General features: G+C 59.9%; 9 protein-coding genes across 9 annotated transcripts; 3 read left to right on the top strand and 6 right to left on the bottom strand.

Moving 5' to 3' along the window:
* Positions 1-84: 84 nt before the first annotated feature.
* A1Q1_01615 (uncharacterized protein) lies at positions 85-1,387 on the bottom strand (the record flags this gene model as incomplete). Its single annotated transcript, XM_014324654.1, has 2 exons — positions 85-340; positions 384-1,387. The coding sequence occupies 2 exons, from the start codon at positions 1,385-1,387 to the stop codon at positions 85-87; spliced, it is 1,260 nt and encodes a 419-aa protein (XP_014180129.1).
* Positions 1,388-1,547: 160 nt separating this feature from the next.
* On the bottom strand, positions 1,548-2,304 carry A1Q1_01614 (uncharacterized protein; the record flags this gene model as incomplete). The annotated part of the gene is made up of 3 exons (XM_014324653.1): positions 1,548-1,623; positions 1,661-2,144; positions 2,196-2,304. 3 exons carry the CDS (start codon positions 2,302-2,304, stop codon positions 1,548-1,550), a joined length of 669 nt encoding a protein of 222 aa, XP_014180128.1.
* Positions 2,305-2,572: 268 nt separating this feature from the next.
* On the top strand, positions 2,573-3,328 carry A1Q1_01613 (uncharacterized protein; the record flags this gene model as incomplete). Its single annotated transcript, XM_014324652.1, has 2 exons — positions 2,573-2,907; positions 2,956-3,328. 2 exons carry the CDS (start codon positions 2,573-2,575, stop codon positions 3,326-3,328), a joined length of 708 nt encoding a protein of 235 aa, XP_014180127.1.
* A 98-nt stretch (positions 3,329-3,426) lies between these two features.
* A1Q1_01612 (uncharacterized protein) lies at positions 3,427-6,867 on the bottom strand (the record flags this gene model as incomplete). Its single annotated transcript, XM_014324651.1, has 10 exons — positions 3,427-4,134; positions 4,172-4,399; positions 4,439-4,482; positions 4,532-4,598; positions 4,650-4,959; positions 5,000-5,231; positions 5,269-5,400; positions 5,476-6,293; positions 6,451-6,754; positions 6,795-6,867. 10 exons carry the CDS (start codon positions 6,865-6,867, stop codon positions 3,427-3,429), a joined length of 2,916 nt encoding a protein of 971 aa, XP_014180126.1.
* A 307-nt stretch (positions 6,868-7,174) lies between these two features.
* Positions 7,175-10,752, top strand: A1Q1_01611 (cytoplasm protein; the record flags this gene model as incomplete). Its single annotated transcript, XM_014324650.1, has 3 exons — positions 7,175-7,935; positions 8,020-8,111; positions 8,183-10,752. The coding sequence occupies 3 exons, from the start codon at positions 7,175-7,177 to the stop codon at positions 10,750-10,752; spliced, it is 3,423 nt and encodes a 1,140-aa protein (XP_014180125.1).
* A 228-nt stretch (positions 10,753-10,980) lies between these two features.
* On the bottom strand, positions 10,981-13,562 carry A1Q1_01610 (uncharacterized protein; the record flags this gene model as incomplete). The annotated part of the gene is made up of 2 exons (XM_014324649.1): positions 10,981-12,543; positions 12,615-13,562. The coding sequence occupies 2 exons, from the start codon at positions 13,560-13,562 to the stop codon at positions 10,981-10,983; spliced, it is 2,511 nt and encodes an 836-aa protein (XP_014180124.1).
* Positions 13,563-17,544: 3,982 nt separating this feature from the next.
* A1Q1_01609 (Na+/H+ exchanger AnNHA1) lies at positions 17,545-20,299 on the top strand (the record flags this gene model as incomplete). Its single annotated transcript, XM_014324648.1, has 2 exons — positions 17,545-17,832; positions 18,128-20,299. The coding sequence occupies 2 exons, from the start codon at positions 17,545-17,547 to the stop codon at positions 20,297-20,299; spliced, it is 2,460 nt and encodes an 819-aa protein (XP_014180123.1).
* Positions 20,300-20,651: 352 nt separating this feature from the next.
* A1Q1_01608 (uncharacterized protein) lies at positions 20,652-21,835 on the bottom strand (the record flags this gene model as incomplete). The annotated part of the gene is made up of 3 exons (XM_014324647.1): positions 20,652-21,011; positions 21,154-21,382; positions 21,831-21,835. The coding sequence occupies 3 exons, from the start codon at positions 21,833-21,835 to the stop codon at positions 20,652-20,654; spliced, it is 594 nt and encodes a 197-aa protein (XP_014180122.1).
* A 484-nt stretch (positions 21,836-22,319) lies between these two features.
* Positions 22,320-24,665, bottom strand: A1Q1_01607 (nucleus protein; the record flags this gene model as incomplete). The annotated part of the gene is made up of 3 exons (XM_014324646.1): positions 22,320-24,149; positions 24,208-24,309; positions 24,489-24,665. 3 exons carry the CDS (start codon positions 24,663-24,665, stop codon positions 22,320-22,322), a joined length of 2,109 nt encoding a protein of 702 aa, XP_014180121.1.
* Between the last annotated feature and the right edge of the window lie 1,078 nt (positions 24,666-25,743).

Raw genomic sequence — 25,743 nt, 5'->3', positions numbered from 1 at the left:
GAAAACATTGCCCAAACTCATGCTCGAAAGATGCTAAAGGATGCATGCAACAGCGACAGGATGGATCTATGAGTTGGGCAAATTTTAGAACTTTCTCGACTTGGCAACGGTCGAAATACCGGTCTTCTCTCCAGAGTACTGTCCGCCGAGCGCGCCCTGGCCACCCTTGTACACAGCACGCTGCGACGAGACCTTCTGCTTGGCCTTCTCGAACGCCAGCTTTTTCTTGACACGCGGGTTGCGACCGGCCTTGTTCCTCCTCGGGGTGAGGCCACGGTTCTTCTCGATGGCACGGGTGATGGTACGGGGCCCGTCGGTCGTCTCGTCCTCGAACGAGGCGCTGCATATTAGCTTGATCGTGCTCCGTAAGCAAGGGAACTCACAACTTGGCCTCGCGGTACGCCTCGTGGGCGTCGCGCTTCGCGTCCTCCTTCTCCGTCTTGCGCCGCTTGACGAGGTCGTAGTATCCGTCGTCGTCCTCGTCGGCGACCTCGTCGCGCACCTCGCGCGCACGCTTGCGGTCTGCGTCCGTCCACTCGCCCCCGTCCAGGTCCTCGCCGCCGTTGCCCTTGGGGGCGTTTTTGCGCAGCGCAGCGTCCCGCGCAGCCTGGCGGTCGCGGTAGGGGATGCGGTTCTTGGCCGCGGTGCGGCGGGCAGCAGTGGCGGCAATCTTGGACGTGTGGAAGCGCAGCGAACGCTTGCGGCGCTCCTTGTCCGCCGCGTCGGCGAGATCGAGCTCGTCCGCGTCGCCGTACACGTCCTCGATCGCGCCGGACTTGGGCACCTTGGCCGACTTGGACTTCTTGCTCTTCTTGCTTGAGATGAAGGACGGCTCGGCGATAGGCGTGAAGGACGCTGCTGGGGTTTCGTCGTCGGACTCCTCCGAGTCGGAGGGGGAGATGGGCGCAGGCGCCTTCTTTCCCTTCTTCCCCTTCTTGCCGCGGGTACGCTTGCGCTGGCCCTGCTCCTGCGCGTCCTGGAGCAGAGCGCTGAGCTCGCCGTCCTCCAGTCCGGCCGTGTGCCAGAGCTGGTTGGCATCCTCCTCCTCGTCGATCTCGTCCTCGTCCGAGGGGAGACCCATGCCGCTCGCCTCGTTCATGCGCGCCATGAGCTCGCGCTTCGAGGCCAGCAGCTGCGCCATCTCCTCCGGGTCCTCCTCGTCATCCCAGCCCTCCTCGCCGGGACGGACGAAGAGCTCGGGACCCTTGTCGGACACGGAACCGGCGGCAAAGTCGAGGTCCTCGAGGGCGACAACGCCCTGCTTCAGCTGCAGCAGGCGCTCGAGCACGGGATGCGTGCTCATGTCTGGCCGCTCGGAGGCGGGGAGAGCACAAAGATGAATGTAGAAAGCGAGCGTCGTAGCGTAGGTAAGAAGCGTTTCTGTCATCAGCTAAGAGACAAGGAGGTCAGCTTACGGTAGTGGAGCCATCCGAGACCCTTGTGGAGGTTCTCCTCGCCGACAGCCTCGGCGCTCATCGCCTTGATACCCTTCGCCGTCTTCTTCAGCTTGCGCAGGACGAGCGGGAAGTCGCGCACCAGTGCGAGCTTCAGCGGCTCGTGGGCGGCGTCTCCGGCACAGGAACGGGAACCTTAGTGTCCTCTTCATCGTCCTCCTTTGCAGGCCTGATGGGTCAGTTTGGACAACAACACATCGACTCACGCAGCGTCACCATCGGCAAGCACATCGTCCAATCCCCAGTCGTCGGCGGCAACGGCTTCGCGCGCCTTGCGCTGAAGACGACGGACCTCCTTCTCCTCGAGCTCGCGCTCCTCCTCACGCTCGCTGTCGTACTCGTCACCCTCCTTCTCACGCCGGGTGGAGGGGCGAGAGTAGTACTGCCGTCCCCACCCCTCTTCCTCCTCAGAGTCGGAACCAGCTTCCTCGCTGTCGCTCTCCTTGCCGTACCGTCCCTTCGTCGAGTAGTCAACCTTGGCCTTCTCCTTCCGTTGCTTGCCTGTCGGCGCATCTTCCTCTGAGTCGTACTCGTCCTCGTCCTCCTCCATTTCCTCGTCATCGTCCTCGGCGGTCATGCGCCGCCTGGGCTCCTCAAGGCCGAACACCTCCTCGCCCATGTCACCGTTAATGTCCTCGTCATCCTCCTCGTCGCGCGGGTTGAACATGATCTGGTCGCGCTTGAACATGACTTCCTGTTAGCTAGGGCGCAGTATCGCAAGCAGAGACCATGGCAACTCACAGTCGTCGACGCCGCCCTTCTCGATGGTGTCCTCATAGCTGTCAATCTTGTCGATCGTCGCACCCGAGGCCTTAGCCCCGCTGCTTCCTCTTGATCGTTTCCGGCCCATGGTGTTTGTTGTCGGGAGTGCGGTGGACGTCAACAAGGCTGAAATTATGGCGGCCTCGCTGAGCGTCATGAATCTTCAACTTTTGGAGGTCCCGCACGTGGTGTGCCCTGGGTGGGACGCGCCTAAACCATAACATCCAGTTAGGCATGCCAGCTTGAATTTCAGTTACTCGCGGATGCATTTGCCACCCATCCGTGCCCAAGGATCGACATGTCCTGCATCGAGCTCACGTAACTCGACCTTCACACCGCGAAACACAACCACCAAAATGCGCGTTCACCTCCGCCTTCCCTCGCCTCTCGGTACCCAGGTGCTGCATGTCGACGGAGCGACGCCGGCGGGCGAGCTCCTCCCCTTCGACAGTGCGTACCTGCGCACGCGTACGCGGCTTGTCTCGCTTGACGAGCCCGTCGGCGGTCTCGAGCTCGCTCCCGGCTTCCCGATCGACATCGATGTCGTGCCCCGTACGCTCGGAGGCAAGGGTGGTTTCGGTGCCAACCTCCGTGCTGCTGGAGGTCGCATGAGCACGGCCAAGACGGACAACACGGACTCGTGCCGTGACTTGAATGGCCGCAGGCTCGGAAGCATCAAGGAGGCACAGAAGTGAGTTTCCTTAGCTGTAGTCTTGATATTTCTCCAGCTAACATTCAGGCAAGCAGAGCTGATCGAGTCGCTCCCCGCGCTTCGCGCCAAGGCCGCGGCGGAGAGTACAGCCAAGCTCGAGGCGCTAGAGCGCAAGCTCGGTGTGTCGTCGGGCGGTAGCGGTGAAGAGGGTGCGAAGCGCCTCGCCGAGGTCGACCTCGAGGAGCTCGCGCGCAAGAAGCACAAGTTTGAGGATGACAAGTTTATCGATGAGACGCGCGAGATCAAGGAGAACGTCCGTTCCGCCGTCGGCGCTGCGCTGCTTAAGAAGCGCAAGAAGAACAAGGACGCTGCGGGCAAGGGCAAGGAGAAGGCGGCGGCCGACAAGGACAAGATGCCCCCGCCCAAGGCTAAGCCCGCCCCCGTTGCTAGCGCCGCCTAGCCTGTAGCTCTTCTCGTGTTGTAATGTATTCTCTGCGTGTGCCACTGTGACCCGTGTTCGATTACATGAAGATATGGTTACAACAAGATACAAAACCTCTAATCCTCATCTTCCGCCTCGTCGTCACTCGCAAGTGCCGCTCGCAGGCGTGCACGCTTCTCCTCCTCTTTCCTCTGCTGCTCAGCATCCTTCGGCGCACGACTGCGAAGACTGCGCCGCACACCTTCTGCTGGCGCGGGAGGAGGGGCTCGGCCGCGTCGCTTCGGCGCTGGCTCCACATCGCTCTCCTCAGCCTCCTCTTCACTCTCCGACGCCTTGCGCTTGCGACCCCGCGTCCTGCCGTTTGCTTTAGCCTTGCCCCGGGCGCTCTTGGCCGTGCCTCGCGTGTTCTTCGCTGGTGTCGCAGCTGGCGAGTTGAACCTGAGCATGATCTTTGGCGTGCCGGAGCCAGCGCTGGCAGCCGCGCGCGTACGTCGAACTGGGCCAGCCTCTGCAAGCTCGGTTGGCTCCGAGTCCGTGGTGTGAGCGTGTAATGCAGCGTCGATGTCCGTTTCCTCCGTGGGTTGATCGGCAAAGTCGACAACCTTCACCGCCTCGTCCACAGCAGGCAGCTCTGGCTCCGCTTCCACCTTGACCTCCTCCATCTCCTCTTCCGGGCTAGGTGATAAGCCAGCACGATCTTGCCACTTGGACGCATCGTCTCGGCCAGCCATCTGCAGAATGGAAGCCGCAGTCCTGGGTACGTTCGGGCCTGTGGGTGTTGACGGGGCTTTCGCCATCGGGTTGAAACGATCGTTGTCTTGTTTCTGGTCGTCAGTGGACAGTCCAAGCAGCTTGACTTACGTTGTCTGCTGATCCATACTCGGCACGGAGACGCAGTCTCACGCGTAGACCATTGATGAGTTTGGACCACCGCTTCAGAGCAGCGTCCTCACGCCTCTGCCTCTCGCGCTCCTCCGCAGCAGCGGCGCTCTCCTCGTATGCTTCCAGCACGGCGTCCTCGTTCTCGGCTGCAACAACGATGCCAGTTAGAACTGGAATAGCCCTCTGCTTCTTGAACTCGAAACCGGTCTGACGTCAGAACGTTCTTGCGATTGACGCGATACCTACCACAGCCTCAGCAAACGAAATCCCAAGCTTTTTTGCGACCTTAGCTATTCCCTTATCTGCTTGTTAGCTATCAGACTGGACACTGACACTGACATGGAAGGTGAACTGCTCCGGCCGGAAGCATAGTTGGTGTGTACAAATCGATGTTTCCGTACGCGTTCTGCGGTACTATGCCCTTTCTCGTCAGCAACGGTCGTCATGTGTGACTCACATTCTCGATGGGAGGGGGCACGTAAAGTTCGGTCTGATATTCGGCGTAGAGGCCCTGCTGAAGAGGCTCGAACCCTTCCTCCACTGCGGCCTGCATTGCCCTACGCTTCTGCAATGTGACCGCTCGCTGTTTCACCCATTTCAACGGCTTGGCGTCTTTCTTCACCACGCGGCCGACTCTGATCCAATTCTCGGCCGTTCGACACGCAAGAACATGTTTGCGGCGGTATACAGGCTCTCCTCTGAAGCGTCCGCATTCTCGCTTTGGTTGTAGGACTTCCTCACGTTTCAGGTGGCGCTCAAGCACGAATCTAGAGCCAGTTAGGTCGTCATCAAGTGCTATTAACTCACATTGGATGGTCTTTGAAGCCGCTCAGATGCATAGGCATCCCCTCAGAACTCTGACTCAACTCAAACTCGGCATCTTCCAGGTCATCGCGGTTCAAGTGGATAGGGCGCTGCAACATTGAGACCATCCCAGACCACCAGTCGGGTTCGCCAGATTTGCTTGGTGGCCGAAGCTTTGCTGTCTTCGCACCAAAGTTCTTAGCGTACCGCAGAGTTACGTCACGAGCATAACCGTCTGCGGAGTCAGCAGAAGTATGATGATGCCCGCTCACCTTCCTCAAAGCCGACGACGTAGATCATGCGCACCGGACCACTGTCGGAGGTGGGCTCATAGTGTGCCTTCTTTCTGATGATTCCCGCGACGGGGTCAACGGGAATCCAGCGCTGGTCGGACCGGGAGTACACTTCAGCCCAGAAAACGGGGGGCTGAGTCGTCATGTCTGAGGGGCGTCAGTCTTCCGTTGTCACCGGCTACTCACCCTCTTTGGTTTTCTTCTTAGACTTCGAGGTGCCGAGTTTCTGGGGCGCAGGACGCTGTGGTCGAAGACGATAAAGGTCGTTCGGGTTGGCTGCCCTTCGCTGTCCACCTCCAAAGGTTCTTTTCTGTCTCTTGGAACTGGAGCCAGCCGACGGAATAGGTACTTCTTCGAACTCATCCTCGTCTTCCGAGGCCTCAGATCCGTTCCCTTGCCTGCTGGCTAATGATCTGCCACCCTTGCCGGCACCTGTCTTAGACTTCTTCTTCTGCACGACCTTCTCCGCCCTCCATGGCACGGGCTGCAAGCTGACTACCAACCGAGCTCCAAGTCCACAAGCACGTGCGAGAGCGACGAAAAGTTGGGCCGACATATCTCGCGAACCCTCCTGCTGCAGAGCCTTCTTCATAAGGCTGTTGACACTCCGGACGCGTTCACCGCCGTACTCTTGGGTCAGAGCATCGATGATGGGATCAACTTCCTCGTCCTTCTTCTTTCCTTTTCCCTTCTTGCCGAGTGTGGATTGACCGGCGAAAGTACCCGACTGGAAGTCCCGCTTCGTAAGCTTAGGAAGGGTATCGATGACTTCTTGGACCTCGTCCCACGTCCGCGTACGGAGTCCTGACGTTGTATCCGATACGTCGAAGAACGCCTGTGACCACCAGGTCACCAGGCTCTGGAGAGCGTCGAAGAAGAGTCGAGATCGCTGAGCCTTGTCCGGGAAGCGTTTCGGCGGAATCACGAATGCCGCTTGCAGAGGATGTGGAAGTAGGGAGAGCAGGCGAGCCTGACAGTCAGTCGATTGCGTGGAATTGCCCTTACTTTAAGAAGATCATTGGTAAGCCACCGGTTCCGCAACCGAGCCATGGCAAGCTGGCTGATTGTGTGAAGTTTGTGAATCTCCAGCCGATGAGCCCTATCCTTGGCGGTCATCGGCTTTCTGGTCGTATGAGCAGAGTGGCTTGGGCTGTAACTCACTTTCGCAGAGCCAGAGCGATGCGCTTTTCCTTTTCCTCCTGGGTCTCACCACCAATCTCGACGCTGATGACTTGCTCCTCTTCGTCTTCGTCAAAGTCTTCATTATTATCCTCCACTGACATCATCGAGGTGTCGAGACCATCGGCATCCGGAGTGGCGACTGTCGACGGTCCAGCCACGGACGACAGGCCGTCCGGGGTGGCCACGCCGGCGCCGGGAATCTCGACCTCTTCGAACTCATCTTCCTCTTCAGAGGCACTTCCAACTTCGACCGGACTGTCATCGGGGATCTCGATGGCGGATGCTAATGCGGTCAACAAGGGCTCGGTCAATTTGCAACCAACCTTTATCTCTGCCCTTTCCCCTCACCGACGTCCCGCGAGCGGGTGTTTTGGAGGAAGATCCAGTGACAGCCATTGTCACTGGATCGGCGTTGATATCGATTAGCTTGCTTCGAAAGTGATTGGATCGATGACAAGAAATGCGATGGCTATGACGGTGGTTGACTGTACTTTCCTTGGAGTGAGCGCAAGTGGAGGCCGGACCTCGCACCAGACGTAATGTCTGCCACGTGGTATGGAGATTCGGGGATGTTCCGCTTGCGTTTGCGTCAAGGACTCAAGGACTCAAGTATTCAACGTACTCGGCAGGATCCTGAGCTCTGACCAAAACCGCTATTCCGACCTCGTTGTCAACATCCCTCTTACCACCGTTTCGCGAGCGTATGATCAGCACGCTCTCAAAAAGGTTATCGGGGGCTCTCATTCGCAGGACCACCCCTTCTCCCCAGCTTTCTGCTCTCAGCTCCGCCTCCCGCTTGCGCTTCCAGCGCATCCACAGCAGCTCCCAGCAAAAAGCGCTCGCCGCCGAAGCCGCAGCTTCTGCCTCGGTATCCCCTGCCTTCAACCCGTTCACGGCTCCTCTTATCTCTCGACCTCAGCAATACACCAGGACAATGCCGTCCAAGTCGCCTTATGCTCGTGACTACGGAGATTTCAAGCTCGTTCAGAGCTTGGATCTGACGTACGCTCCGGTCACCGTTTCCAAGTGGCGTAGCGAGAAGACTGGTCTGACTGTTACGCTCGGCAACCACTCTTCGCCACTCACCCGTGGCTACTTTGTTATTGCCTCGGAGATCTTTGACGACACTGGACGGCCGCACACCCTCGAGCACCTGGTGTTCATGGGCTCGAAGTCTTACCCCTACAAGGGTGTCCTCGACCACCTCGCGAACCGCGCTGGTTCCAACGGCACGAATGCTTGGACTGCCAACGACCACACCGCGTACACGATCACGACGGCGGGAACTAAGGGTTTCCTGAACATGCTGCCTGTGTACGTCGACCACATTCTGCACCCCACCATGACGGACGCGAGCTTCGTTACAGAGATTCACCACATCAACGGCGAGGGCGAGGATGCCGGTGTCGTGTACTCGGAGATGCAGGGTCGTGAGAACACGAGTTACGACCAGATGGCGCTGAAGTGAGTACGCGAGACAGACTGCTGCTGGAACGTTGCAGATCTGCCCCAACCTGTCTCAGGAATGCTTGCTTACATGATCAACAGGCACCAGCGCGCCCTCTACCCCGAGACCTCTGCCTACCGGTCCGAGACCGGCGGCCTGCTGAAGATGCTTCGTATCCTTACCGCGCAGCAGAGTGAGTACACGCGCGGACAGTGCAGCTGCCGCACCCCATATCACTCAGCCTGGTGACTAACCTCCGCACAGTCCGCGACTACCACGGCAAGTACTACCAGCCCTACAACCTGAACCTCCACATCGATGGCGCCGTCAACGTTGACGAGCTCTTTGACGTCCTGAACAGCAAGGTTGAGCCGATGATTCTCGAGCAGAAGAAGAACCAGAAGGAGATCATCCCCTCCGACTGGAAGCGTCCATTCGTTGAGACGAGCACCGCCGAGCCTGTCAAGCTGCCCGAGTCCAAGACCCAGGTCGCCGAGTTCATGGAGACGGACGAGTCGATGGGAGAGGTCATGTCGGTGTGGCTCGGCCCGCAGCCGAACGACTACACTACCAAGACCGCTCTCGGTGTCCTTGGTTCGTACCTGACCTACTCTGCCACCGCTCCCCTGCGCAAGGAGTTTGTTGAGATTCCCGAGCCGCTGGCGTCCAGCATCAGCGTCTTCCCCGACTCGAAGGTCAACCAGTGCGAGCTCTGGATGTACGCCGGTGACGTCCCCAAGAAGCACTTGATGGACATGGCCGAGCTCGTCCGCTCCAAGATGCAGAAGATTGTCAAGGAGGAGGGCATCGACATGCAGCGCATGGTTATGATCCTTGCGCGTGAGCGCCGCTCGCTCCTCAACGAGATGGAGCTCGGTACGTCAAACATCCTGATGGAGACGACGATCACCGACTTCCTCTACGGCGACAAGGACGGCAAGGACATGCCTGCTGCCTTCGAGGAGCTGACGACGTTCGACGAGCTGTCGAAGTGGACTGCCGACCAGTGGGCTGCCCTTCTCGACAAGTACTACGCGTCGGCCCCCTCGATCACGACGATCGGCAAGCCCTCGGCCAAGATGGCCAAGGAGATTGAGGAGACTGAGAAGGAGCGTGTTTCGAAACAGCGCGAGGATCTCGGCGAGTCTGGCTTGAAGAAGGCGCAGGCTGAGCTTGAGGCCGCGAAGGAGGAGAGCGACCGACCGATCCCGCCGGAGGTTCTCACGAGCTTCCCCGTCGTCGACCCGAAGGACCTCACCTGGGTGCCTGTCGAGACCGCCCTCAACCCCGCTCCTGGGGACAAGATCTCGGCCGACAACGCCAAGGTGCAGCAGTACATCGATGCCGACGGCGCGCCGCTCCCGTACCAGGTCTACTTCTCGTCTGTTGCCTCGAACTTTGTCACGATCAACGTTCTCTTCGACGCCGCCCGCCTGCCCTCGCACCTGATGCCCTACATGGGTCTGTTCCAGGGCACTCTGTTCCAGTCGGACGTGAAGCGCGCGGACGGCACGACCATGTCGCACGAGGAGGTCGTCAACGCGATCAACGAGCTCACCGTCGACCAGCACTCGAGCTTCTCCTTCCGCCGTGCGTTCCAGGAGAATCTCTGTGTGTCGATCAAGGTCGAGGCTGAGCGCTACGGCGAGGCGGTCGCGTGGCTGCGGGATGTCCTCGCCGGCGCCGTCTTCACCAAGGAGCGTCTCGAGGTTATTGTTGCCAAGCGCCTGCAGTCACTTCCGGGGCAGAAGCGCGACGGCCAGCTCGTGGCCGCGAGCTACGCCAACAAACTTGCGTTCGACCCTGCCAAGTCGCCGTCCGAGGCCAAGGGTCTGCTGACGCAGCTGCACTTCCTCCCCCAGCTTGCCGAGCAGCTCAAGACCGAGCCCGAGGCGGTCGTCAGCGCCATGAACGAGCTGCGCGCCGCCCTCCTCGACCCGACGGCGATGCGTGTCTCCGTCTTCGGCAACATCCCCAACCTGCCCAAGCCGCGCAGCACGCTGCGCGAGAACTTCCTCCCGATTGCGGAGGGCAAGCCGCTGCACGCGCTCTCGACGTCGGCGCAGACGCTGACGCCGCTCGGCGAGAACCCGTCGCGCAAGATGAGCCTCGTGTCCATGGCCGCGATCGAGGGCTCGTACTCGTGCCACTACGCCCTGGGCCCGAAGGGCTGGGACCACCCGGACCTCGCGGCGCTGATCCTGGCGACCAGCGTGCTGAACACGATGGAGAGCTACCTGTGGAAGTCTATCCGCGGGTCTGGGCTCGCGTACGGCGCCGACGTGCAGGTCGACCCCGAGGCGGGCCAGGTCGAGTTCACCGTGTACCGCTCGCCGAATGCGTGCATCGCCTTCCGCGAGGCGGGCAAGGTGCTCCGCTCCCTTGCTTCGGGCGAGACCGAGCTCGACACGAACATTGTCGACGGCTCCCGCGCATCCCTCATCTACTCGTACGCCGGGAAGAGCGAGACCGTCGCCGCTGCCGCGTCCACGGCCTACGTTGACCAGGCCCTCAAGGAGGTCGGCAAGGACCACAGCCAGCGCATGCTCGCCAAGCTGCCGTCCATCACGGACGACGACGTCCGCCGCGTCATCAACCAGTACTTCGTCCCCCTCTTTGACCCCGCTACTTCCATCGGCGCCGTCTCCACGAACGCGGGCAAGGCCGACGAGGTCGAGCAGGGCTTCAAGGAGCTCGGTTATGATGTCAGCCGCGAGGAGCTCCCCGAGCTCAGCAACGAGGACGAGTACAGCGGCTCCGAGTCTGGCTCGGACTCGGGTTCCGAGTCTGGCTCCTCCGACGGCGAGCCCATGGAGGACGTCCGCAGTCCCTAGGCATGTAGTCAAGTAGAACATAGCATGTACACACCCATTCACGGAAAAGTGACTGCTGAATAGGTGCATTCGTCATCGAAGTGTATCTAATATAAGGGGGGTAGTCCACGCGTGTGTAAAGTAAGAAAAGAGAAGTTCTTCGAGTAATTAACAGCTACGATTATAGGTTTCTGAGTGTCTGTCAAATGACCCAGAAGTGACGTGTATGGTTTTGCGCTTCAGATGCGTTTAGACACCACCGAGCCACTCCTCGTCGGGCGGGCTGCGGTCGACGTCGACATCGCCCTTCTCGTTCATGTGGGCGTACTCCGTCGACGCAGGGACGCCAACAGAGTTGATGTAGTCCGTCTCGTACTGACCCAGGCCGGTCGGATCCTGGGCGTTCCAGATGATGGGTTGGGGCTTCCACAGAGCAGGGTGGTCGAAGTGGTGGCGAGCGGTAAGCTCATCCTGGCCACTGGCGATCGCCTCCTCCTCCTTGAGGTTATCCTTGGCCTCGGCGTAGACCGCCTGGTCGGCGTTGGAGGCACCCTCAACAAGGTTGGTCTGCGAGCCACCGCCGATGCGGGAGCCCTTGGGGATGCCATAGTAGATCAGGTCCTTGGGGAAGCGGAACCAGTCGATGTAGGTCTGGAAAGCGGCGACGATGAAGCAGACAACAGCAAGAATGATGCCGCACGCCATGCCGGAAGGGCTGCGGCTGCCGTCGGGCCTCGAGGACATGATGAAGAGAGCAGCAAGACAGACGAGCTCAATGTACAGCGAGACGAAGACAGTGCGGAGAGCCTTGACGTAGTAGAGGCCACCAGTCTCCATAACGGGGTCCTGGGCAGCCGTCCAGATGAGAGCGTACTTGTAACCGGCGTAAAGCATGAGGGTGGCAACGAGACAGACGATCGTGATGAAGGGCTGGATGATGGAGTAGACGATGGTGATACAAATGGTGAGACAGAGCGTCGGCCAAACAGTCGACCACTGGAACGAGTCGAGCTTGTACTTCTGCTGGTAGGCCTTGCGAGGGGTTCCACCGGCGAGTACACCACGGAGCTGGTACATGACGAAGGGCATGATGCGGGCGAACGATTTGGCGGCACCGGCCCAGTTGGCGGTCAGGACATAGGTGAGGAAGTAGATCGAGGCGTTGGGAAGCTTCGAGGAGAGCATCTCGGGGATGTCGCTCACGGTTCCTCCAATGTCCGAGAGGGCGGAGATGAGACCAGAGGCAAGAGTGACGATGAGGAAACCGTGGATAACCCAGAACAGCCAGTAGCGTGAGAAGAGGCGGAGCTCGACTTCGCTGGAGCGGATGCGACCCTCCTGCTTGATCATCATGCGAAGGACGATAGGCAGGAGCATGTAAAGGACAGCCATGAGAATGGCGGGGAAGACACCCTTGATGATGCCAAGAGCCGCTCCGGGAATCTTACAGATCCAAGCGAGCCAGGAGGCCTGCTTGCACATGGCATCAATGTTGGAGACCATACCAACAAACGCGACGGGGATAGCCCAAACAATGATGAGGCCAATAGTGAGGGCCCACGAGACAGCAGCGCGCGCCTTGCGCTGGGCGCCGCTGATACCAACGTTGTTCCAGATGATGTCGTCGGGGTACATCTCAATCGAGGTCTCGAGCAGCTTGAGGCGCTTGTTGCCCTTCTTAACATTACGAGCAAAGTAGTGAGCCTGGTCCTGGGTCTGGAAGCGAACGAAAGCGACGTTTCCATCGGGGTACTCCTCCTGGCGCATGCGCTCGATCTCGTCATTCTTCTCCTTGATCCAAACAGGCGAGGTCTGAAGGTTGAGCTTGTTGCCGAAGAGGCCGAGGAAGCCCTGCTTCCACTTGGGCTGCTTCTTCGGGAGACGTAGCGGTCAGGAAGAGAACCACTCTCCTCGTTGAACTGCCCCTTTGCGGCGGGAGTCTTGCCCTTGCGCTCATTCTTGAGAGCCTTCTTGAGAAGCTTGCCGACACCGCCCTCGAGACGGGTGCACTCCTTGTTGCGGCTGTCGTAAACCTTCTCGAGAGGCTTGACCTTCTTGGAAAGCCAGACGTCGGTGACGGCGCTGCCGCCAGCATTGGGCTCAGCGATGGTACCCTGAGGCGCGACAGCGCCCTCCGTGCCCATGCTGGCGCGAGGGTCGTCAACGCCACTGCTCAGGCCGACGTTAGCGGCGAGCTCCTTGATAGCCGCGGCAGAGTACATGCTCTCCGGAACGCTGACCATCATGATGGTGCGAGACTTGAGGCTAGGGCTGTTGGCGCGGAGCCAGCGCAGACGGATGTCCATGAGGTGGTTGTACTCATGCCAGATCAGGTACAGAGTGAAGAAGACCAAGATGAGGGCGATGAAGAAGTGGGCGAGGTGTCGGTTGAGGTTCGCAGCCGGGACGTTTCCGAAAGCAAACATGTTGAGTCCATTCTGATTATTGTTCGGCTTGACGGCGGAAGCGGGCAGGAGAGCGGCAAAGGTGAGGACGAAGTAGGGGACAAGCATGTAAATGCCAAAGATCTTGACATAGCGGAGGAAGAAGTAGGCGTCGGGTCCGTTGGCCTGGAGGACCTCGCTGTCGTCCAAGCTGAAGACTCTCCTCCACCAGCTTACAGGTTGCCCAGGCAGAGGGTGCGGCTTCTTGTCTTCGGGCGCGAGGATGGTTCGAGGCTGGAAGACTCGAACGAGCGACTTGCGGTAGTGGAAGACCAACCAGAAGAGCACGCAGACTCCTACGGTGATACATCCAGTGACCAGCGCCGCGACGAACTGGCCGGTCGTCTGGGGGTCGGTGTTGGCGTCAGCGGCAGTGCCGGTTGACATGTTGGAAAAGCTACTCGCGGCTCGCGGCGATTAAACCAATGCCTAGCGGGAGTCTTGGCTGTCAGCGGTTCGGCTTAAGAGTGAGAGCGGAATGCCATCAAACATCGACAGGAGAATACGGGCTATACGAGCGCCCATTGTGATGGGGATCGCGGGCAACGAAAACTCGAGGACAATGCGACGTGACAATGAGGAAGACGGAAGTGATCGCCGCCGCTCGGATCGGCCGTGCGCTGAGAGCTGTCTAAGGCTCGTCGATCCAGGTACAACGGCCGGCCTTCATCGCACAGCCCTGTCGGTGCGTCCAGTGAAGACGGTGACAGGTGTTTACTCACGGAGCTGTTGTTGTTGTGGATGCCCGTTAGCGACGGGGTGTCGAGCGACTTTGACGCGCAGAGTGGTGGCGAGAAAGCAAAGAGGGGATCGTTGAGAAAAGGTGAGCAGGGTGCTTTGTTTTGGCGTATGGGAGTAAGACATTCTGCAGCAGCGGCGCCAGGTATGGGTTTAGAGTTACCAACTCCAGCGGCGGCGCGCGAGACGCCAGACGCCACACAGAGCATAGGACGCTGCGCTTGAGGGTGGCCACGACGGGCAGAACGGCAAGACGCCCGGACGCCAGGGCATGGATCAGGGTCCCATTAACACGATGTAATCGGGAGCAGGATCGCTCGCCGTCAGGCCAGAAGGCAAGGTGGGAGGGATCCACTATGACTCTGCCAATCCAACATCAGGGCGGGGCGTGACTCGTGCACCAGGCATGCAGCGCGTGTCTGCCAATCGCGGCGCCTGCAGCACGACGGAGTGTCTGGCGGGTGTTCAGGACTCAGGGCCAGATCAGACTCCAACTCTAGTGTCATTGCTCGATTCAGCAATTCTGTCATAGTTGGCCTAGCGCTGCTAGTCGCGATTGATGTCATACCCCGCCCGCGCCCTGCGCTTCTTGCCGGGTGGCCAATCAAGCGTTCCTCAGCCTCAACCGGCCTGAAGCAGCCTGACGCTCCGCAGCTTGGCTGTAGGGTTGTACCTCACCCATACCTTTGTGCGCAGACTTCGTACTCCTTCCAAGATTCGCCTGTAGTCAAGTGAATGCACTCCTGCTCCTCTGCAAAACGTTCTCCCTTCTTTGAGGGCACAGCCGACACAGGTCTCACTACTGCTGCTCGGGCTGGAAACTCGTCGGGCTCGTATACATCCGACCTCAGCGTCCAATGAAGAGCAATGATGTCACGTCGCGCCTTCGGCGCTCAGACTTGCCTCAGCGGCGTATCGAGCGTTTGATCCTTGTACCTGAGTACCTGTGCCTTTAGCGCCAAAGTCGTTCGGCCTCTGACGCGCACAGAGTTCATGAGTAGATCAGTGTCCTAGCATTGACTTCTCTGTGCGCTCTGTCCCGCTCCCCACGTCGGCATCTGTGAGATCGTCCAGACTCTGAGGGCTGTGCCAAGCGCGAGAGCGTCCGAGGAATGAATGGATCGGGCTCAGACTCGTGGAATCAGAGGTCATCGAGCACTGACGTAAATGCATTCTGGCATTACTTCACCGCGCGGTGCGCTGGTGCTTGCCCATGATGCATGGTGGAGGACGCGCCACGCGCGGCGCGCATCATCCACGCGCTGCGAGTCTAATGAGCGCATTAGCACATTCAACTCATATGTGTCGGAATCCCTAGATGGAACATCGATCGCCGCATGCCGCCGTAGCGCTACAGCGCATGCGGCAAAGCCGACGCCACATAAGCCACCATCTCCTCATCTGCGCAGTAGCGTGTACCCAACATCCTTACCTCTCGCTCCGATCCCGCCTCGGCGACGTGCGCCCTTGTATCTATCCCTATTGAGCTCTGTGAGGCCCAATAAAGCAAGGCCCAAATATCACAACCCACTGAATGTCTATTCTGAATTTCTCAGGGGAACGCTCGTCGCAAATAAATTTCTGAAATGCGCTGCACTACGCTGCGTGCTCAGGTCTTCGCGAAGGCTCAGCCAGCGCGATCGCTGCAGCATCGTGGGAATACACTGAGCCAAAGCGAAGCTCAGCAGGCTCAAGGTTTCAGTGTCACAGGCCAGACCAGATGGTGACTCCCAAAGCGCGGCGAGGAGTGGGTCTTCCTCAACGGGATGTCACTCGGCGTCGGGATCGCGGGCTAGCGGCCATCCTGGTCTCCGTCGAAATGCTTCCGCGCACTTGTGAGGATGACACACTCGGACGCTGAAACTCAGCATCCGAGGTGAGTCACGGGCATGGGTATCTTATTCACTCCTCCTACTTAGGGAATTCCCTGAGGGTAGATCTGCAGTTGTTAGGATGGAGCCGCTGGTCTTGGCGCGAGGGCAGGTGGAGCGTTGATCAGGTGCACCTCGACACCATAGGGATCTTGTTCGCTCCGCATGGTCTGCGCTCCGCAGTCGCCGAAGCTATCGAAGATGGCTAAAGAGCTGGAAGCTCTCGTTTTGGAGCTGGGTATGACGCCTTCTCATCTTCTGCTGTCGCTGCAGGCAGGAGAACCGGAATGACTTTTGTGGCGATCCCCTACCTCGCTCCATGCCGGCCAACGTCGGCCAGATCCGCAACGTTGGAATCTATCAAATCTCGCCAAATAGCGACTGTGCGCAAGGACGTAGAGGGGGCCTCTCACCTCCGATCCTTAGATGTTGCCCGCCTTCGCCTTGTTGTGCCATTGTTACGACGCACGGAGCGCTTGAAGGATTGGCCAGCCATCGCAGCCCGCCAGATGTGCCATGGACTTGGGCCAGAACCTGACCTTCTGTCGAAAACAAAGGGCTGCGTGTAGCAGGTTCCCGTCTCATGAACCAGAGCGATCAACTGCGACGCTCGAAACATTCTGCAAACCACCTCATGTGCGTTTCACGCTCCAGACCGTCGAAGATTGCGCAGAGAGCACATCTGTCAGTTACCGTGGCCGTGCCTGGGGCTGGACCTCTGTTTTGCCACTTTTGCCACTGTTTACGCGACTCATCCGCAACCACAATTGAGACGCCTCCACTTCAAATCAAGACCGTGAAATCCATCCTCAAGACCAAGACCATGTTCAGGTCTTTGCTGTGCTCTTAAGAGTTGCACCTATCGCATCTCCTTGACAGTCTTGAAGTCCGGGGCCCACCTCTCGCACCCGCTGCGCTCAGCCAAGGCGCGCACGGCGCATAAGGCGCAGTGGTTCCGGTGCGAGCTGTGTACCCTTCCGGACCATGATACACCCGGACACCTCGTGCTGCGACCTCATTCGAGGCTGTTTGATTACCATCCTCGAGGCAGATGGCATGCGGATCTATGCAGCAGCCCCACGAGATTATCAGTCACGAGACCACTCCGAAGCTGCCAAGAACGTTGGCTGCGTTGGCCACCGCCATCATACGTATGCACGAGGGTAAGCAGCTGCCTGACTCCTTATCGGATGCACGCATGCGATTCGGTGTCGTGATCTTCTGCCAATGAACGTTGCTGTATGGAGCCCAGCTTCGGTCACGGGAGCAAATTCGCCGGACGGGGCCCTGCCAAGTCCGCCGCCAAGGACCAAAAGTGAGAGCGTTTAGCTCGCAGTCTGCTCTTGCAACTGCTCTACTCCGCTGCAACCCGACAGCTTGCTCTTGGCTCGCCGCAACGACGCCGGACACCTAGCGATATCAGCCTCCAACCCCGCAAACATCGCCAGCCTCAGCCTCATTGACAGGGCCGAGACTCCGGAGCACCGAAACGCGACAGCCGCCCTCCACTTGCCGGCGGCGACTCCACTCCCGACATACATTTCGAACGACGCCGTCGCGGAACGACGCTGATAACAATTGTCAAGGCGAACACTGAACACTACGCTTGTCAGTTATTTAGCGCCGACGACACAAGGACAAGCGCGCCGCTCCACCTATCTGGCGACGCCTTACGGAGATGCAAACCACCTCTCTAACCTATATCAACAACCTACCAACCTAAACGAGGAAGACACAACAGAGACGCATAGAAAGCTCAGATGGCGTTTCACCCGTTCGAGGTCGACGCAGTCCATCTCGCGTATACCATCCTTGGCGCGTTCGTCGTCATCTTTGGTCTCTTCTCCGGCTTCATCAAGGAGAAGCTCTACCTCGGTGAAGCACCGATTGCAACAGTCACGGGCATTATCCTAGGCCCGCATGTGCTTGGTTTATTCGATCCGATAGGATGGACCCATGAGCAGCACACAATCGACTACATCACGCTCGAGGTGACCCGAGTGGTCATTGCCATCGGCGTGTTCGCCATTGGCGTCGAGTTGCCTAAGGTGCGTTCTTAATAATCTTGGCGCTTGGAGCGCACACGCAGATCTGATCTGCCGAAGCGCGCCCGATATCTTGGCGTGTCTCTGGCGCGCACGAGCACGGCTTGGCTCGTGGCTGACTTCCCAGCAATACATGAAGCGGCATTGGAAATCAATCTTCTTCCTGCTCGGCCCGTGCATGGTCTATGGCTGGCTCGTGTCCGGTCTTCTGATCTGGGCTATGATCCCCGGCCTGACTTATTTATCTTCGATCGTTATCTCCGCCTGTCTTTCGCCGACTGACCCGATTCTCGCGCAGGCTGTCGTCGGTGGAAAGTTTGCAGACAAGCACGTCCCGTCGCACATCCGTCACCTGCTCTCCGCCGAGTCGGGATGTAACGATGGAGCGGCGTTCCCTTTCCTCTACATCGCCCTGTTCCTGACCCTTGATAAGAGTGCCGGTCACGCCGTTGGAGAATGGTTCTACTACACCTGGGTGTACGAGATCATCATGGGCACCCTCATCGGTACGCTCCTCGGCTGGTCGGTGCGCAAGGTCATGCAGTTCTCGGAGCGCAAGAAGATCATTGACCGTCAATCGTTCGTCGCCCAATACGTGAGCTTGGCGATTCTGTCCATTGGCATCTGTACCCTTCTCGGCAGTGATGACCTGCTGGCCGCTTTCGCATGTGGTACGGCGTTCGCCTGGGACGGTGCGTTCAACAAGGCGACCGAAGACTCCATGTTCTCCAACGTCATCGACCTGCTCTTCAACTGCGCGTGTTTCATTTACATCGGTGCGATCATCCCCTTCAAGGACTTTGGCAACGCTGCATTCCACCTTTCGGTGTGGCGTCTCATCGTGCTCGCGATCCTGATTTTGCTCCTGCGCCGCATGCCCATCATCCTCGCACTGTACAAATTCATCCCCGACCTCAAGACGTTCCACGAGGCCGTCTTCGTCGGCTGGTTCGGCCCCATGGGTGTTGGAGCTATTTTCATTGCCACTCTGGCTCGCCACCACATCCCTGAGCCGGTGAACGACGGCGACACCTCGCAGGTCGACCTGCTGCAGGAGACGATCGTGCCCGTCGTGTCGATGCTCGTGCTCGCGTCGGTGCTGACGCACGGCCTGTCGATCCCCTTCTTCATGTCTGGCCGTCGCGTGCACACTCTGACGTACACGTGGTCGCGCAACCCGTCGATCGCGACGAACAACGAGCCGGCTTGGACGACGCATGCGCGCCGCATCATTCCTGGCCAAGACGTCGAGATCAACCGCGACGAGGAGGAGGGCGACCTCGGCATGCAACATCGCATGGAGAAGTCGAGTCACGGCGACACGACGGACAGCTCGCACTCTGGCTCGCAGACCAGGACGATCGAGGGTCAAGGCGAGAAGATCACGGAGAAGCGCACGCGCGATGGCGAGGAGCACGTCCGCGTCGTCAACGACGGCGCAGGCACGCCTCCAATCGCCGAGTACCGCGAGGGCCATGATCTGATCATTGAGCACCGCGATGGCGCAGATGACTGTGACGTGACGACGCACGTTGTCAAGAATGCGTTCCGTGACAACGGCGAGCCGCACTCCAAGTTTGAGGAAGCGCGCGACGTCGTGCACAACATCATCCACAGCCGGCCCGGGTCTCGCTCGTCGAGGTTCTCGCGCCAGTCTCGCGAATCGGGCCATTCCATGACGCCCGTGGCGTCGATCGACAGCGAGCACGCCGATGACGGTTTCGTGCGCCGCGAGACGGGTGATGGTAAGAACATCATCGAGCTGCCGCCGAATGACTCGCCGCGACCTGCTCGCGTCGACACTCCTCCATCACCGAGGAGCGGCGCACCCCCCGTCATCGTCACCGACCACGCATACGACAGCGATTCTGAGCACTCGACCAACGCAGGCAGCGACTACGAGGACAATGGCGGCCGCCGGCCGTACGCGCACCTGCAGCGCCCCAGCGTGTCTTCGTCCCGTGACGAGCCCTCCGTCAGCCGCACGCAGAGCACGCGCGACTCCCTACCCCACGTGCACAGCTACATCCCCGCCGAGCGCCTCGCGCCAAAGAAGGAGACAGGCGGTTGGCGGCGCTTCTTAGGTGTTGGGCGGAAGCCGCAGTCCTCGCACCACGCGGCCGAGGAGGGCCGCGCGCGCCCGTCGACGCCCGACTCGGACGACGGCGGCTTCAAGCGTGTCCCTACCACTCGCAGCGTGCACCGCACAGCGACGCTGGACCCGAACGAGGGCGGCATCCCGCTGACGCGCACGCTGTCCCGCGCGATCAGCTTTGCGCCTGACATTGCGCCGAGCTCCGACACCGCGCCGAGTATCGGCAACAATGGCAACAATGCGCCCGGCTTCAAGCGCAACCCGGACCTGAGCCTGTTCCGGTCGTCGAGCATCCGTTTCGCGGATGACGAGGACGATGATGACAACGACAATGGCGGAGGGCAGAGTGTCAGCTTTGCCGAGCCGAAGAAGTGAGCGACCCAGGAGAGAGATTGTGAGGACAGTGAAAATGATGAGAGCGACAAAGTCCCCCCGACCATCGTCAATACTAGAGCGAAAGTGTAATAGAGGTGCTCCGAGCCCGTGTGTGCCCGAGACCGCGTTGTGTATTGTCCATTCAGCATATCTAGCATCAGTAGTGTTTCCGCAGTCCGTTGCATATCATGACTTTGCGTGCAGGTTGCTTGCGTGCATGATGCTTGTTGCATAGTGTTCAGTGGTGCTTCTAAACTCGGTCTACTTGGACTCTGCCACGCTCTCTCTCCCATCTTCTCTCAATGCTCTCCTCCTTCTCGTCGCTCCCTTGCTCCCTCGCTGCGCTCAGTCGCTAATTATCCTCCTTCTCATGCCTCGCCGGATCCCACGGCGTCCCCTCCCGTCCCTCCAGGCTAAGCAGCGGGTGTTCCTCCTGGCTCTGCGTCAGAAGCCCCGTCAGGTTCTCATTCTTGGCAATAGCCTTGCGAAGACAAGCTTGGTACTCGCGCCAAGCCCGGCCGCAGCGCCGCTCGTACTCGGCCGCCTTGATCTCGTGCCGCGTCATGCCGACTGTGTCGAGCGGCTCGAGCTCCTCGGCATCGTGGACGTGTGGACTGCTGACCATGTCGTCGGCAGAGGGGAGGGGCGCGTCGTCCTTGTGCCTGTATTGCCGGAACACGGGCGAGTTGGCCCACGACGTAATGAGGGGTTTCTGTCGTCAGCTCACAACTCTACGTAAGCAGTTGGGTACACTCCACTTCGCCCGCTCTGACGAACGCTCCCCCTCTGCTTGGGCAGCAAGCAGACCGGATTTGCTTGCTGCTCGCTGCTCGCTGCTCGCTCGCCCGACTCACCTTAAGCGCCGCCTTGACCTCTTCCTTCGGCACGTCCTCGACGCGGGTGACGCTCGACGTTGCCTCCCCTTGCTCCTGCTTCTCCTCGCTCCCGTCAGAGAGGGAGGGGAACGCGCCCCGCTGCGCCTGGGCCGCCGCATCGAGCGCTGGCTGCAGATACCCCTCGAACCAGAGGTTGAAGCAGGCGTCGTACCGCTTCTTCAGTGGCGTGCATTCCTCCGCTAGTGATCTGTGGTTGTCAGCTTGAAGCCCAAAGAAAACCAGAAAGCTGCGAGCGCTCGTGGGGGGCTGTGATTGTGTAGTGAGGCCATGGGAGGGGAAGGGGTTGCCCCGAGGTACGCCTTCCTCGCCTCGCCTTACCGGCTCACGGCTCGCCTGGCACGCCTGGCTCTCACTGCTATGCAGAACAGCACGACGGAACGCTCCGGCACTTAGTACGGTATCCACGCTCCTTGGCGCCCCGACCTGCACAGTCTGGCCGCTTTGGCCTAGCGGCGAGCTCTCCTCGCGCACTCACGCACTCGCGCACTCGCGCACCCCCGCACCTCGCGGCGGACTACGTCGGCCCCGCGGCGAGGAGGATCGCGCGATGAACGTCAAAGCAGAGCGGAAGAGCGAGGAGCAGCCCGAAAGCCAGAACGCCTCGAAGCGCACGCCCCCTAGCCCGTCGTACTCACTGCATGGTGTCGGAGTGTTGGTGTGGGTGTAGAGTCGTTCCGGAACGTCGCGATTAGCCCGAGGTTACATCACCACTTGTCTGAGCCCTGCTAGCCCTGGCAATGTTCGGCGGCGACTGGATTGGAATTTTGCCTCCGCCAGCGCCTCTGCCAGCTCCGCCACAACCATCCACATGACCCTTCCCATCTTCCACTGGCTATCGCCTATACGCCACCATGCAACTCATGGTGATATTGAAACATCGCATCTCACACTCTCTCATACTCTTACGCTCGCTACGATCGCTATGATATATACCCGGAAGCTCGAGGGAAACTGCGCTGCAGTATTCAGTTGACTTTGTTGATTGGCAAATTGATAGAATTGTGGGATGAATGGAGATGCTTGCGGTTGCAAGACTTTGTGCTGTACGAAACTGACAGCTTTTGGTGGATGGAGGCGAGTCCTAGGTCACCCTGAAGCGGACCCACGGCGCTGTTGTAGTCTGCTTAGGCAGGACACTCGTCGCCCTGGCCCTCGACGACGACAATCTCCTCCTCGTCCTCCTCCATCATGCCGACCTCCCACTCGGCGTCAATGTCCCATCGCGAGCCGGGCGCGTTCGCAGAGAGGTACTTGACGAAACGCATGACGCCGGGGTCGCGCAGGACAAGCGAGAGACGGTTGAAGCCAGGGCCCATGGTGAGGAGGGGGCCCTCGTCGTCGTCGCCGACTGAGTCAAAGTCCGAGTCGCTGAACTGGTCCGGGTCAAACTCGAGCTCGACGCCGCCCATCGAGATCGACGGCTTGGGCTTGTCGTCGTCCGCCGCGGCAGCAGCCATCTTGGCGTCGCCGTCGGCCTCGGCGCCGTTCGCGCCGTTCGTCTTGCCGTTGGCGCCGTTCGTCTTCGCCTCGGCCTCGGGCTCGGCGGCGGCAGCCTTCTTCTCGGCGGGCTTCTCGGCAGCCTTCTCAGCGGCCTTCTTGTCCTCGGCGACAGCCATGTCGGCCTCGAGGTTGGGCAGCGCCTCCTTTGCCTTCTTGGCGAGAGCGGACTGGTAGACGGCGGGGTCCTCGTCGGCGTCAGGCGCAGGGAGGTAGCACTCCCAACCGCCCGTCTCGAGGATAGCCTCCTCCTCGTCGCTTCCGGGAGGGACATCGGCCCACGGCGTGAGGGCAAGGCTCGCGTCGAGGCGGACCTCACCGGCGGACGCCTCACCCGCAGCGAGCGTGTAGTCGAGTCCACGGCGGAAGCGGCGAGCCTCGGAACGGTAGGCCATGGGCATGAGCGACGAAACGACCGAGAGCCAAGCGCGGAACGCCTCGGAGGGAATCAGATCCCGGAGAACAGACTGCAGGGCGGGCATGTGCTCCGAGTTGCCCGTGAGCGAGGCGTAGCGGTGCTTGCTGCTGGGGCCCTGGAGCGTCCAGCCGTCACCCTCACCGCACTCCTGCTTGGGGATCAGGCGGTCGGGGTAGTCGCGCTTGTCGGCCTCCTCGCACTCCTTCTTGATCTTGGCGGCGAGCTCGGGGTTGAGGAAGTGGTGCAGGACAGCCTCGGACGAGGCGACAAACTGGCCGGCAAGCTTCTCGAGCATCTCCCGAGACAAGTACGAGTCCTTCAGGAACTTTTTGAGGAAGTTGATGTGCACAGGCTTCAATCCAAGCGGGGGTTCAGTCGTGTAAGGGACCAGCGGGAACATGGGCGCAGAAGTGATCTGCGCGAGCGAACTGAGAGCCTGCATCTCCTTCTCCTCGTCAAACTCGCCGTAGCCCGGCTCGCCCTTCTCGGGACGGTGGAACCAGCCAGAGACACCCAGGCGCATCCGTCCGTCACCGACAATGACCTCCTCCACACTGTGGTAGCTGCGTCCGGGCTTGACCTGGAAGAAGACAATCTGTCCCCACGAAGCCGGGACCCTGGCGATCGCCTTGGCCGAAGGCAGGCCGCGCTCCTCACCGTTCTCGACCGGGAACAGCTCGAGCGATCCACCCCATTTCGGGTCCCAGCCCTTCTGGAACTTGCCGCACTCGGACGGCTTGGAGAACTCGGACGGCGGGGCGTCATTGGGAGAGTTGGGAAGGTAGAGAATGTAGGAGATGACACGCGTCGAGATCGAGTCGTCGTGAAGGAGCAGGTGGGATCCCTTGGTGTACAGCGCAACCGAGCCGTCATTCTTCTTCGCCGACAACGGTCCGCAGCCAGTCACGTCCTGCACAAACTGACGGAACTCGTCCGAGTAGAGCGCATTCTTGAGGCGCGTGATGTTCGGGAGGCCGTTCAGCGTCTCCTCCGGCAGATGGTTGGGGTCTAGTGACGACAGGTCTGGCGTTTGTTGGATCTGCTGGTCAGTCCGCAGCCCTTGTTATTGTGTTATTGCTCATCATCGGCGCACTCACAGTGTAAATGTCAGTCTGCTTCTGCTCCCAGCCCCATCCCGGCAGCGCGCTGTCCTCTCCGCGCATGCCATAGCTGCCAGCCTCCTCGACTACGGACTCGAGCTGTTGCCGTCAGTTTTGAACCCACGATTCGCCATAGGACCAGCTTCATCAACAAAATTTGGTCGTCCGCTTGTAGCGCCACCGCACTGCAGCTTGCAACAACGGATGAGTCCCTGCTAGTCGACGGCAACGACTGCGAACAAAATTTTGATGGAAGTCAGTCACCGCAGCATACTCACGAGCTCATCGCTGAGGAGGTTGTTGACGATCGTGTGCTTGAACGGGGTCGATGCGTCGTAGGACTGACGAAGGGCCGTGCGGGCAGCAGCGTCCGGAAAGTTGATGGCGGGGGCAGGCTTGGCCTTCTTCGAGGCGCGCTCCGGACTGTTGGACGGACGTGGTCTCGCGGCGGGCATTGCGGTCGGTCGGGGGGGAGGTGTCCGAAAATAAAGCGGAGGGGGTGTGCTCGGGGCGGCGGAGAAAGTCGAAGAGGAGACGGGAGGGAAAGGAAAGTCAAAGAAAGATATTGGGGAGGGTCGTGGGTACGGCGGGATTAGGATGCAGTCGCAATGCAAGGATGGGGGGGATGGAGTCGGGGTAGTCTTGTGCGTCGACTGGACGGCGAGGAGGTAGACGGGCGTGGTGTGAGAGTGAGCAGGGTGCGGTGAGAGCGCGGGGGTGTCAGGACTGACTGCCTAGGATGTCCAGGATGTCCAGGATGCTAGGATGCTAGGAACAAAGTTGATGAGCGCTCGGGTTGGACCGGCACAATCCGACCTGGCGTGCGCCTTCGTCCCTCGTGTGTCTTCGCCGTTGGGTAAAAAGGTAATACCAATCTTGGCCGTCGAATATAAAATGGCCCGGCAGATTTGTAATGGGCTCTTAGAGGTTAATAACCCAGGGGCAGGTGAGGGACCCGATATGCCGGCGAACGGCGCAGGACGGCTTGGGGGATCGGGCAGCATCGCGCGAGATTACACGGACGCTTTTTGCCCAGTTCCGAGACTGATGACTACTCTTCCAACCCTCAAGCCTGGGCGTTCATGAGGAGAACGACCCTCGGGTGTCAAGCCTCCACCCAGAACGCCATGCACCCTCCGGCCCTGGGGTAGATTCGATTCCTTGCGATCCTGCATGCCTTCCTCGGCAGCCCATCCACCACCATGCCACCAGGCCACCAGGCAGGCTTCATGAGTTAGTTGGCTGACGGCTGCTCTCGGCTGGCGCGCGCGGCCGCGGTGCCTGGCCTTTTGTTTTCGTCAATGGCTCATGTGCCCATCATGCATGTCGTGACAACTCGCCGAATCTTTCCTTGATCATTCATCAAAACGCATTGGCAGGCCAGGCCACATATACGCGCCAGCCAAATTTTATCAGATGGCCTCGCCCACCACCTCCTCCCTGCCCCGCAAACGATCCCCTTCTCCCTCTCTCTCCCCCACCTCGGCCTCGGCCATCCACTCAGCAGATGCCGCCGCTGCGACGACGGCTTCT

Source organism: Trichosporon asahii (genome assembly GCF_000293215.1).
Source record: "Trichosporon asahii var. asahii CBS 2479 unplaced genomic scaffold scaffold00050, whole genome shotgun sequence".
Classification (NCBI taxonomy): Eukaryota; Fungi; Basidiomycota; class Tremellomycetes; order Trichosporonales; family Trichosporonaceae; genus Trichosporon; species Trichosporon asahii.
Note: the sequence above shows the minus strand (reverse complement) of the source record. Positions and strands in the feature narration are given on the sequence as shown.